Source organism: Lissotriton vulgaris, chromosome 2_2, assembly GCF_964263255.1.
Source record: "Lissotriton vulgaris chromosome 2_2, aLisVul1.2, whole genome shotgun sequence".
Taxonomy (NCBI): domain Eukaryota; kingdom Metazoa; phylum Chordata; class Amphibia; order Caudata; family Salamandridae; genus Lissotriton; species Lissotriton vulgaris.
In genome coordinates this window covers 288,785,520-288,797,613 of record NC_141688.1, presented here as the reverse complement: position 1 = coordinate 288,797,613, position 12,094 = coordinate 288,785,520, and the positions used below count along the sequence as shown (strand labels likewise).

General features: G+C 46.3%; 1 protein-coding gene across 1 annotated transcript in view; it reads right to left on the bottom strand.

Annotated features, from left to right (window-relative positions):
• CD82 (CD82 molecule) overlaps positions 1 to 12,094 on the bottom strand; it is a 173,640-nt gene that overhangs the window by 43,382 nt on the left and 118,164 nt on the right. Inside the window, exon 3 of the mRNA XM_086959611.1 lies at positions 6,448 to 6,520. Coding sequence (XP_086815737.1) covers positions 6,448 to 6,520 — 73 coding nt within the window. The remainder of the gene's footprint in view (positions 1 to 6,447; positions 6,521 to 12,094) is intronic.

The following is a 12,094-nucleotide window of genomic DNA, read 5'->3' as shown; positions in this document are numbered from 1 at the left end:
CCGATACCCAAAAGGCTCACGTTCGTGCTATAGAAAACACTATAAATAAATAAATTATACGATTTAAAATTAATCACTGATCAAAAATAAGACATTAATCCTCCAAATGCTGGTGTAGTGAGTGCGATTGGTGACAAAAGTGAACAATGAACACTACTTTTTAAGACAACAGACATCAAATGTTGGCTAATTGGTCTTTCAGTGTAAGAAGCACAGACTGAAGTCAGCAGTTCAGATGTATGGGCCGAGCTTCCTCCGCATGAAACATTTTTAGGTTCGGTAATATTGTGTACCCAGGTCCCCAGGAATATAGGGTGGCCCTATATTTTGTACCGTTTCACCGGGGGATGCCGGCTCTTCATCAGGGGACCATGTGAATGGAACAGACGTCATGTGAGACACGGTGGCTCCACGGTGACACCAAGGTTTGCTCTGTTCATTCCACCCCCACATACCTGCGAGGGTCTGACCCCAAATGGTTTCATAATTTTCAAGACTATGGCTTTTTTGGTTATGGGGTAAACATAGTCGTGTAGAGCCGTGGCAGGTCGAAGGGACAGCAGCCCAGCACAGGTTAGTTCTGGTGCCTTTAAGTAAAACCCTGTTTTCTTTTTAATGAAAGGATGCAAACTTCACTCCTCTGTGGCTCCTAAAGATTTGGACATAAAAAAAGGACAATAACTCTATTAGTGAGGAGGGTGTGAAACAGATGCAACCGGTCTTCAGAGAGCTACGTGGACAGCCGCAACAGAACGTGCCAATGGGCGCCCCTGCAACAGCTGCCAGACGGACTCTGAAAAGATGCACGAGGTACGGGGGGCACTGCCCCCTCGGGGGGGGGGGGGCAGCTGTGCAGTGTGTCAGGATGTGGGAGGCAGGTTAAGGGTGAGAAACAAAAGAGAAGCTAAATAAAGGGTCGGGTGCAGAAGAGGCTGTAGGTAAAGAATAAGGTGCAGAAATGGGTAGGTGCATGAGGGAGCTAGATGTAGTGTGAGGTTCACGAGGCACTAGCTTGAGGGCGTGGTGCGCAAGAGGGCTAGATAGAGAGAGAGAGGGTTTGGTGCAGAAGACACTATATTAATGGTGAGATGCACAAGAGAGGCTAGATAAAGGGTTTGCTGCAGAAGAGGCGGATAACGCTTGAGGTGCACACGAGAGGATAAATAAAGGGTGAGGTGCACAGGGAGCTAGCTATAGCATGAGATGAATGAGGTGGTAGATTAAGTGTGAGATGCACAATAGGCTGGATAAAAGGGGGAGGGTGAGATGCCCAAGAGAGGCTAGGGAAAGGGGGAGGTGCATGACGGGCTAGACAAAGGGTGAGTATAAGATAGGATAAGGTGCACGAAGCAGAAGATTACGGGTGAGGTGCACGAGGGAGCTAGTTAAAGGGTGAGGTTTGTTTATTTATTTTGTTCAGAGAGTTTTATAAAGCGTGAACAATTCTCAAGGGTCTCAGAGCGCTGTACATAAAGTTGACTGAATAGACAAATGTGAAATAAAATAAATAGACAAGTACAACAAAGTGAAGGACACAATGATCTGTTATCAAAATTAACTTCCGCCATTCCGTTATTAGGCACTGATCTAGATTCTTCACGGTGGGTAGTCTGCAGCTGCACTGAGCACATTCAGTACGAGGTACCCAGGGGAGCAACATTTGAGAGGGGTTCGCCCTGGGGAGAGGCTCCCCGAAAGTCTATGAGAAGAATCTATTCATTAGGATCTTTTTCACATCTATTTTTAAAAAGTGGGTCGATGGGTTTGAACGCACCTCAGGTGGTAAGGAGTTCAAGATCCTTGGTGCCGATCCGGAGAAGGAGCGAGTGTAGGTTTTGCATTTTCTGAATCTAGGGGGTTCAAGCCTGAGAGAGTTAGCACTTCTTAGGTAGCGGCTGCCACCTGAGATTCAAATCTTTTCTGCCAGGTAACTTGGCTCGCTAAAATGTAACGCTTTGTGTGAGAGGCAAGCAATTTTCAGTTGGGTTCTTGGCATGAAGGGAATCCACTCTAGATACCTAAGTGATGGGGTGATGTGGTCAAAGCGTCTAGTGCATGTTACCAGTCTCAATGCAGCATTAAGAGTCATTTTGAGGTGACCTGTACTCGCTTTGGGCAGACCTGACGGGGACGCCAATTAGTGTTCTAGTCTGTAGACCACTGATGATAAACTACTTGTTTGAAGTCTCAAGGTGGCAGAAATTGGGAACAATGTCTTCAGTAATCTGAGTTGGAAGGACGCACTGTGTGTGGTAGCACGGATCGAGCTAACATGTTTAGATTCTCATCTAGTGTTTTTCCAATGGATTTCATGGAGTGAATAATAGTACGTTTGCAGTGGAGGGCGTCTAGGTGTTTGAGCCAATCTTGGATGAGTGTGGGGCGGTTTTGAGGGAAGAAAAGAAGGAATTCTGTTTTCAGAGAGTTCAGCTTGAGGTTATTTTGAGATATCTGGAACTGAGTTTTGAGAAGAGTGTTATTCAGTTGAATGACATAATCTAGGGAGAATATCTTTAAGTATAGTTGTGTGTCCTCTACGTACATGTGGTATGCAATGTTAGATTGTTGGAAGATTTCCGTTAGTGGCTCCGTACCTAGGTTAAAGAGTGTGGAGGAGATGGTCGACCCTTGAAGGACTCTGCACCTCACTGGTGAGGAGTCAGAGAATCAGTTGCCTAGTGCGATCCGTTGTGAGCGATCCTGCAGGATGGATGCGAACCATGAGAGCTCTTTCCCAGAAGCGATCCTGCAGGATGGATGCGAACCATGAGAGCTCTTTCCCAGAAGCGATCCTGCAGGATGGATGCGAACCATGAGAGCTCTTTCCCAGAAGCGATCCTGCAGGATGGATGCGAACCATGAGAGCTCTTTCCCAGAAGCGATCCTGCAGGATGGATGCGAACCATGAGAGCTCTTTCCCAGAAGCGATCCTGCAGGATGGATGCGAACCATGAGAGCTCTTTCCCCGACAACCCATTCTGTTTCCTAGTACTTTTAGTAGGATGTTGTGGCTGATTGTGTCAAACGCCGATGAGAGTTCTAGGAGGATGAGTAGTATCTTAAGGGTGCCGTCCATTATGTGGACAATGACTGATTCAGTGCTGTGTCCTGTTCTAAACCATGACTACAATTTGTTGAGTAGGTTGAGTTGGTCAATGTGCTTGCACAGTTGGTTGTGCACACATTTTTCAGCAATTTTGCTAGAAAAAGGATGTTTGACACTGGATGAAAATTGTTCAGGATTGTAGGGTCAGCACCAACTTTTTTCAAGAGGGTCGACACTTGCCTAATCTTCGGGGAATTTGGGAAATGGCCTTGATTTAATGATTAGTTTACTATCTTCGTTAGTATAAGTGAGAAAAGGGGACCGAGTTCCTTTAGTGTTGTGGAGGGGAGGGTTTGTTTCATAGATAGTACAATCTTGTAGACCTCTGCCTCAGTTAGTGCTTTGAACTCTCTCCAGACAGCTCGATATTTTGTTTTGGAAGGTTGGTTCATCATTGGGTCGAACAATTGAAATGAAGGGTCAATGACGGAATGGTCATCATGGAATACAGTGGCTTGTGAACTATGTTTGCCAGTTATAATTTCCTTTTCAATTTCTAGGCTCTTTTCATTGAAAAATAAAGAGAACGCTTCACATTTTTCCACTGTGTTATTACTGTGCATGGTTACATTGTTTGCCCCAGTTTCTTGGTTCACAATTGCAAACAGTCGTCTTGGCTTATTCCTTTAATTGTCTAGTTTGGTTCTGAATTGCTATGCTTTGGCTTCCCAGATGTGTTTTTTGTAGCCATTTTGTTGTTTACATAGTTTGATTAGAAACAATGTTGAGAGTTCCTGTTGTCACCTTAGCTACGTGTGTCGAAGACTTCTCTTCTCCTCGTTTAGGCTTTGATTATACCAAGGTTGGGAGGGTTTGATTCTAAGCCTGGGCGGAGTTCGTGAAGTTCCGCTACGTGGAACTCGGCGAAGCGACCAAAAAACTCTGCTGCGCTACTTGGAGTTCTGTAAGTGGCTGAATGCGCTCTGTAATGAGTGTTCGCATTGATTTTCAGCGTCTGGTGTTTCTCCTGTACTGGAAAATAAACACAAACAGCATCATGAGCAGCTCAGGAGGACGCTGCTTATTTTCTGATGCTTGAGTAGATTTTCTACCAGAGCGGCAACTTTCTCGACGCAAACATAATGTTTCTCAATGCGAGCGGTTGCCGGGACTGGTAAACAGTGTGTATGATCCTCACTGTGCAGTGTTTACAATGTGTTTGTGTGTGTGTGTGTGTGTGTGTGAGGCTGGGTGTACAACATATATGATACAAATTATGCAGTCTTTACAGCGTGTGTGTCTCTGAGGCGGGTGCACAGCATGAATGATGCTCATGGTGCAGTGTTTACAGAGTGTGTGTCTGTGGGGATGTGTGTGCAGCAAGTATGATACACAGGGTGCAGTGTTTACAGTGTGTGTGACTGGATGTACAGTGTATATGATCCACACGGTGCGGCGTTTACAGTGTGTGACTAGATGCAGTGTGTATGATACTCACCGTGCAGTGTTTACAGCATGTGACAGGATGCACAGTGTGTACGATACATATGGTGTGGTGTTTACAATTTGTGTGGCTGGATGTACAATATTTATTATCCATACAGTGCAGTGTTTACAGCATGTGGCTCAATGCACACTGTGTATGATACATGGTGCAGTTTACAGTGTGTGTGCCTGGATAAGCACACAGCATACATGAATCACACAGTGCAGTGTTTACAGTTTGTGTGACTGGATGGACAGCATGTAAGATTGAAATGGTGTTGTGTTTATTACAATTCTGCATTTTGTAAACGCCAGCTACCATCTAATTTAGGGCCACTCGCTAACAAGAGTGAATCAGGTGGTCGCCTAAGACACGAAGGGTGCAAATTTAATGTGGCGTCTTTTATGAAAGACAAGCTACACGTATTATGGTAAAGATTAGAGAGACAAGAAGGGCTCGCCCGTCTACAAAACCCGCTGTACACACTTCCAAAAACCTGGAAGTTACACCCCCCACTGCACCCAACATCCACTTCCAGAATAATGCACTAGTAAAGTGTTTAAATTGTAAAAAGATAAGTGCCAGGGACCTCGTCAGGAGATCACTGCAGCTTTTACCACCCACTGCTCCTGCCAGCGCTGCAAATAAACACCGCTAGCCATCAATCACACTCTTACAAGTTTGACAATTCAGACTATTCTAAGCCCTCAAAGCTAAAAGCATATCTTGGGTGGCAGACACAAGTCATTTTAATGTATATTGAATTAATAAACAACTATTGTTGTGTTCATCGCTAAATTAGATAGACAGCACCACCATGTGGCAGACTGTCATAAGCGCTGGTGGTAAAAATTGAGTGCCAAGCAGCGGAAACAACTGGCTCAAATTAGGCACTGTACTAATAATCAAGGTTCCTTAGTGCATAGGAAAAGCAGGTATGTTAACTTCACAATCAAAGTGGGCATTAATGTTTTAATGTTCTAATAGATACTGGGAAAGAAGAAAATAAGTTGCACTGGGGAGGAGGGAAAACCATCATATCGCTCAACTTTTTATTTTTGTCCGCAATTAAAGAAGTAGAGAGCGGCATTTGTCAGACCCTAGATAATAGCGGTGGCATAAGAACAAATGTGTTCATATTCTAAAGTAGACGCTGCAACACTGGTAACAAACGGGGTCTGACTGAGACCACAAATGGGTCCAAGCACTAAAATAAAAGCAGCGCCAATTAGTGCAGTATGTAGCTAAAAAACAAAAGGTAATATCAGGACAAATCAACAGTAAAAACAGGCCAACAGCTGCTAAAAATCAGGCCCACACCCTGATCTGTCCGAGCAGCCCATTGGGCACTGCGCGACCGTCCTATGAGCCAGTCCCACCATGGTGACAAAACAAATGAATATTCTAACAGTGGAAGCATAACTGGGAAGAATAAGTAATGATAGACCTCAAATTATGCATGCTAAAAACAACCCATATGGTAGACCCTTTATTAATTCCAAATACCTCGTCATTTCCCGGATGTTGGTCAGCAGAACACTGCCCCCCAAGCTTCCAGAAAACCACCTTGTAAGCTGCAACCACAGACACTTCAACCCATTTGCATTAGACAGGTTTGCATGGAATTTGCTTAGCACCCATGGAGGACAGTAGGTGGGTGATGTTTTGAAAGTAAGAGAAAGGCTACAACGCAAGACAAAAGCTAAAAAGAAAAAATATATACAAGCGCTGGAAGGATGGCAGCAGTGAATAAAAGTGAAAACTAGAGAACAAGAGTTGAGAGGAAGAGGAAGGAAGGCAAACAGGAGGAAGAACTGGCTGCAGGGATTTTCCAAATAAGTGTATAACAATCCACCATCTGAATACAGCTTTTTTTTCTTCTAATCAGAGTGTCCAAAAGCACCGTTTAACTTACGCAAAACAGCAATAAAGCTGGTCTTGTCCACCAATATCCATATTCCGAAGCCTAGAATCACCGCTCCAAGGATCTAAACAAGAAAACAAATGTATTAATAAAGAACAAGCAGATCCTGTTCATAACTAACATAATTCTGCAAATAAAAATGTTAATGTTGAAATAAAACCTTATTACAACCACATATACTGTGATAAAGGTAGTATGGACCCTTGCTGTACTGTGAATAGCAGCCGCTAATATTGCCCCAAAGAACAGAGGCCATTGTGTGATCCTTGTAAGGATGAAAAGCTCATCGGTACACCTGGGCTCTGAGCATGGAGAACGCATCGCTGCAGCTACTACATTAACCTACTCCGTTATCTTACCTAAAGTTTAGGGTCCGATAAGGCAATAGTTTTTCTGTAAAACAAATGTACTCTAGTAGGATTGAGGAGAGCATGGAGACTTAAATGCATCTAGTGCCTAATTTGTGCTGCTGTTTTCTAGTGCTCAGTGCCAGCAGGTATTCGTTATCAGCACATCAACATTACAGTCCGCCACATGGTGGCGCCATGTGCCTTATATTTAACACAGCATATCAGCAAAGTTTTTAACAGTGTTTAAGCACACTTAAAAAAAAAAGAATAATAATACCAGAGTGCCCAGATGCACGTTACAACTTTGCGTGACCCGCAATAGTCCAAAATGTCACATATGTAAGCGAACGGGGTTTAACGGGTAGTGTAGGCAGAGGCTTTCAGGAGCGCTTTCAGATAGTGGGTGGTGAAGCTGCGGTGGCATCTTCAGAATTATATTAGGCCCAGGAACTATTTTTTTTAAACCAATCAGTCACTAATGACAGCAGAAGCTCGGAAATCAGAAACTTCTTGTGAGCAACCAGTGACCGCTTCAGGAACGAGAAGCCAGCATTGGGCAGGACCGTCTGGTCTAGTCCGTCTGCTTACACCCTGGGCATCCTTCGAGAAGAGCCGCTTATTTCATCCACCGGCTCAGATCAGGCACTGTACAGAGCCATACATACGATGGCCTCTTCAATATAACAATCATCCTTTAAAAACAATCTTAATACAAGTAGAAACATTTCCTGAGATTTTCCATGCACAAATTCGTCAGTATGACTTCTGTTCAAGCCACAATGCACCGAATTCGACAGTGAAGCAAGATTTACGAAGAATACGAACAATTAAAGTACCTCATTCTATGCACTGTTTTTTACTTGAAGACTTGTGTTTCCTTTTTGTCTGTGCTCTGTGCAACAAAGCGCCTTGAGACCCTCACAGGTGAGTAGTGTGCTTACAATTCACTGATTGATTAATTGATAAGCAGTTAGTAGAAGCTTAAATCTTTTTTTAAATGCTTTTGTGAAAAATGTTTCAGGAAAGGATTCTGCCGGAATCTGAACAATACTAAAACATCAGGTCTTCTTCATTAAGGCCCGAAGTACAGCACGAATCTGCCGCCTGTTTTGCTCTGCCTGCAGGGCACAGACACTGCCAGGTGGAAATATCAAACACCCCTTAAAATGAATGAAAAGTTGAAAACTAAAGGGACCATGACAAACAAAAAACAGTGCAGGGATGCTGGCGAACTTGTAAAGATAGCATTTTACCTCTGAAGCACTCCCCATCCACTAACAAAAAGGTGATGGTAACATTGCACCATCTAGTTGTTGACGCCTTGAAGCTCCTTCCATCTCTCATCTTGTGGCATCACCGGACTGGGTACGGCAACCCCCAGGTGCTGATACACTTGGTCTAAAGCGGCCCCACCACGAGAAGACGATTCTCCTTGCATGCCACAAGCTACAAAGAGAAACTGGAGAGTGAAAACACCCATTCTTGAGCCGTACGGGTGCAAAACAGCTGTTGTGAATGAACAGTGGGCGTAATTACTCCGCATCACTTACAAATGGTTCGCTTTATTGTCCATCTAATTTGCCTGCTTCTTATTTGATGGCTTCTCTTCCTGCTCTTGTGCTTGTCCCTCTTCTGGAGCGTGGCCTCTCTATGATCCTTTTGATTGGCTGACTTGTATCCTCCCACTGCTACGGCGGAAGAACAGACTTTAAGGGTTGGTTTTGTTGTATCTCCTGCTTTTCACATATTGCTTGAAAAAACAAGCATTGCCTCACAAATCCATTTACGGCTCTTTGGAAAGGGCGGTCTACTACACTCCCTCAGTATGCACCACATGAGTCAGTGCCCGGGTGGCGCAATGGGCATGTGCTTCAGGATGTTGCAGCACAGAAGTCACCAGACGCTTGTGCGGCTCTTTCTGTAATACTGACAGCGCCAGTGCCCATATAGCGCTGGTGCGCTCTTAGGAGAGTGTTACCTGATTTGCATGGGGATGGGAATCTATGCAAATGAGGGAAACACCTTGCCTCTGCCCAGTGCCACACTATAGATGCATGCAAAAACAACAGTTGATGGACAGAATGCAGAACAATGTCATACATTCACCCCAGTACAGAGATCTGAGCCTAAATCGATTATTTTTTGTGCACCAAGCCATTCCAGTTTGAACCCAGCCATATGCAAATCAGTCTTGACCCTGTGCCCCATGGGAACAGTCCAGCCTGACCTGCCAGGCCAGGTCCTCCCTGGACTGGAAACAAGCATCCTAGGAACGGTTTCAGGCTTTTAGCCCTAACCAGCCAGGATAGCTTGATTCCAGTGGCATGGAGAGCACGGGACTCACGTCTGAGCATACCCATCCCACTCGGGGTGACAAATGCAAAAACAACAGTTGATGGACAGAATGCAGAACAATGTCATACATTCACCCCAAGTACAGGAATCTGGCCCCAAATCCATAATTTTTTTGCTCACCATGCCATTCCAGTTTAAACCCAGCCAAGGCAAATCAGTATTGACCTTGTGCCCCATGGGAGGAGTCCAGCCCGAACTGCCAAGCCAGGTACTCCCTGGACTGGAAACAAGCACCCTAGGACCGGTTTCGGGCTTTCAGCCCTCATCAGCCAGGATAGCTTAATTCTGGGGTGGTGGAGTGAGCTAAAGAATGTTGATGGATTGAACCCAGATCAATTGACTGGGGCTGAGTGTTTGATTTGCTCAAGCGCTCAGTCCATCATCCCCTTTGGTATTGCTTTGTTCACCCAAAGTTGGCAGGGTATGCCCAGACGTGGGTCCCTTGCTCACTTTACCACTGGATTCAAGCTAACCTGACTGATGATGGCTGATTAGCCAGAAACCGGTCCCAGGATGCTTGTTCCCGGTTCAGGGAAGACATGGCTTGGCAGTTCGGGCTGGACTGTTCCAATAAGGCACAGGGTCAGACTTATTTCCATATGGCCATGTCTGAACTGGGGTGGTGGAGTGAGTTAAAGAGTTATATTGGATTAAACTTAGATCAATTGACTGGGGGTGATGTTTGATATGCTCAAGCGCTCTGTCCATCATCCCTTTGGTATCGCTCTGTTTACACTATAGATGCAGGCGCACATGAAGAAAGGCCATCAGGAAGTGGAGCATTGACTGAGAAATCTTGGGGTCTGCCCACTGGTGTTGGGGAGGGAAGTATCCATTCAGAATGGTTCAGGGGTACAGTTCCCACCTGCATAGTGCCTCTATAGGCAGTTTATAGTAGTAGCTGTACCCCTGGCTTCACAGACAGTTGAGGCCAAAGGAAGTGACTGAGCATGAAGAGAGAAATGGGGCCTGGCTGCCTCCCTGTGTTTGATGGTCAAGCAGGTGAGCTTGTAATGTCAAACAACTATTCCGAGACCGAAAGGTAGAGTCCGAGACCGAAAGGTAGAGTCCGAGACCGAAAGGTAGAGTCCGAGACCGAAAGGTAGAGTCCGAGACCGTATGGAAGAGTCCGAGACCGTATGGAAGAGTCCGAGACCGTATGGAAGAGTCCGAGACCGTATGGAAGAGTCCGAGACCGTATGGAAGAGTCCGAGACCGTATGGAAGAGTTCGAGACCGTATGGAAGAGTCCGAGACAGCGAGGGAGAGTCCGAGACAGCGAGGGAGAGTCAGAGACAGCGAGGGAGAGTCCGAGACAGCGAGGGAGAGTCCGAGACAGCGAGGGAGAGTCCGAGACAGCGAGGGAGAGTCAGAGACAGCGAGGGAGAGTCAGAGACAGCGAGGGAGAGTCAGAGACAGCGAGGGAGAGTCAGAGACAGCGAGGGAGAGTCAGAGACAGCGAGGGAGAGTCAGAGACAGCGAGGGAGGGTCAGAGACAGCGAGGGAGGGTCAGAGACAGCGAGGGAGGGTCAGAGACAGCGAGGAAGGGTCAGAGACAGCGAGGAAGGGTCAGAGACAGCGAGGAAGGGTCAGAGACAGCGAGGAAGGGTCAGAGACAGCGAGGAAGGGTCAGAGACAGCGTGGAAGGGTCAGAGACAGCTAGGAAGAGTCAGAGAAAGCAAGGAAGAGTCCGAGACAGTAAGGAAGATTCAGGAAGCCAGAAGTCTTTCACACCTCACGAAGGAGGTGTGGTACACACTCCTCATTGGACACAGTTTCCGCGTGACCCAATGGAGTGACTGGGCTTCCACCAGGCGCCCTTTTGCACAGGAGGGCACACAACACCCTGAGAGTCTCATAAACGGCTGGACGCCCAAAAGGAAGATGTCAGCGCTGCTGCCGAGTCAAAGAGTCTGAGGACTCTTGCAAGAAGCTCAAGAAAGACTGCTCCATCTCCTCTCTATTGAAGGGCGGGCTCGGAGATGGTCACTCACATGGCGACCTGTCCCATTTTACTGCCTGACTGGTAGGGTGGGGCCCACCGGTTTCGAAACTCACTCAACGAGCCACTTTAGAGAGTCCAGTGTCTCATTGCTTCATCATTATCTGTGCAGGAGCTGGAAACCAGCCAGAGCGGAGTCAGAGGCTCTGCTTTTCCAATCTTTAAATATGTTGCATGGAAGGTTTGTTTACCATTCGGTTTTTAACTTACGGACGTGCTTCTTGTCTTCACCCATACGAACTTTGCCACCTCAGCTGCCTCGCTGTCTGAACCCTCATCTCAGGAAGAGCTCACTGGAGGGCACACGTGTGGATGACAACACAATAGAAACCCTGGTGATTAGTACTGCTCTCCCGGGGCTGTGGGTAGGCAGTGGACAGCATTGGGTGTGGAGGCCAGGACAAGCCTCTTCTGAAGGAAGGGTCTGGCAAGGACAGCCTTTCTGAGGCAACCGTTAAATCTGTCAGACTGGCCTTCGGAGAGACAAGACGTGTGGACACAGATATTCTTACAACCTCTACCTGGTATTTCTAAATGGGGATAACTTGTCTCTAGGCAACATCTAGAATGTAGCAGCAGTACGGCGCAGGCAGGTACGCCTGCATATGCAGCAATGACATCAGTGCCTGCCCTTGAGCCACTATGACATGGCTGCCTGAAGTTCAGACTTAGCCTAGCCGTCTTTTAGGCGCTGAGTGAGTACAGCTGACTTTAGGGATCTAAAAAGAGCCCTGATTTTTGTCCAGGTGTCATTTATAAAAGGTAGAGACGTTGGTGCTCTGGATTTTGGAGTCTATGTTTTCACACAAACCCATTGCACCTAGACGTCAGAGCTGGGAGTGTGACACTGCTTGAGAGACAACCACTAGCTGAAGGTTAGATTGTCCAGCATCTTCAGTACAAAGGCGGCAGCTGCTGGACTTTGGTCGGCG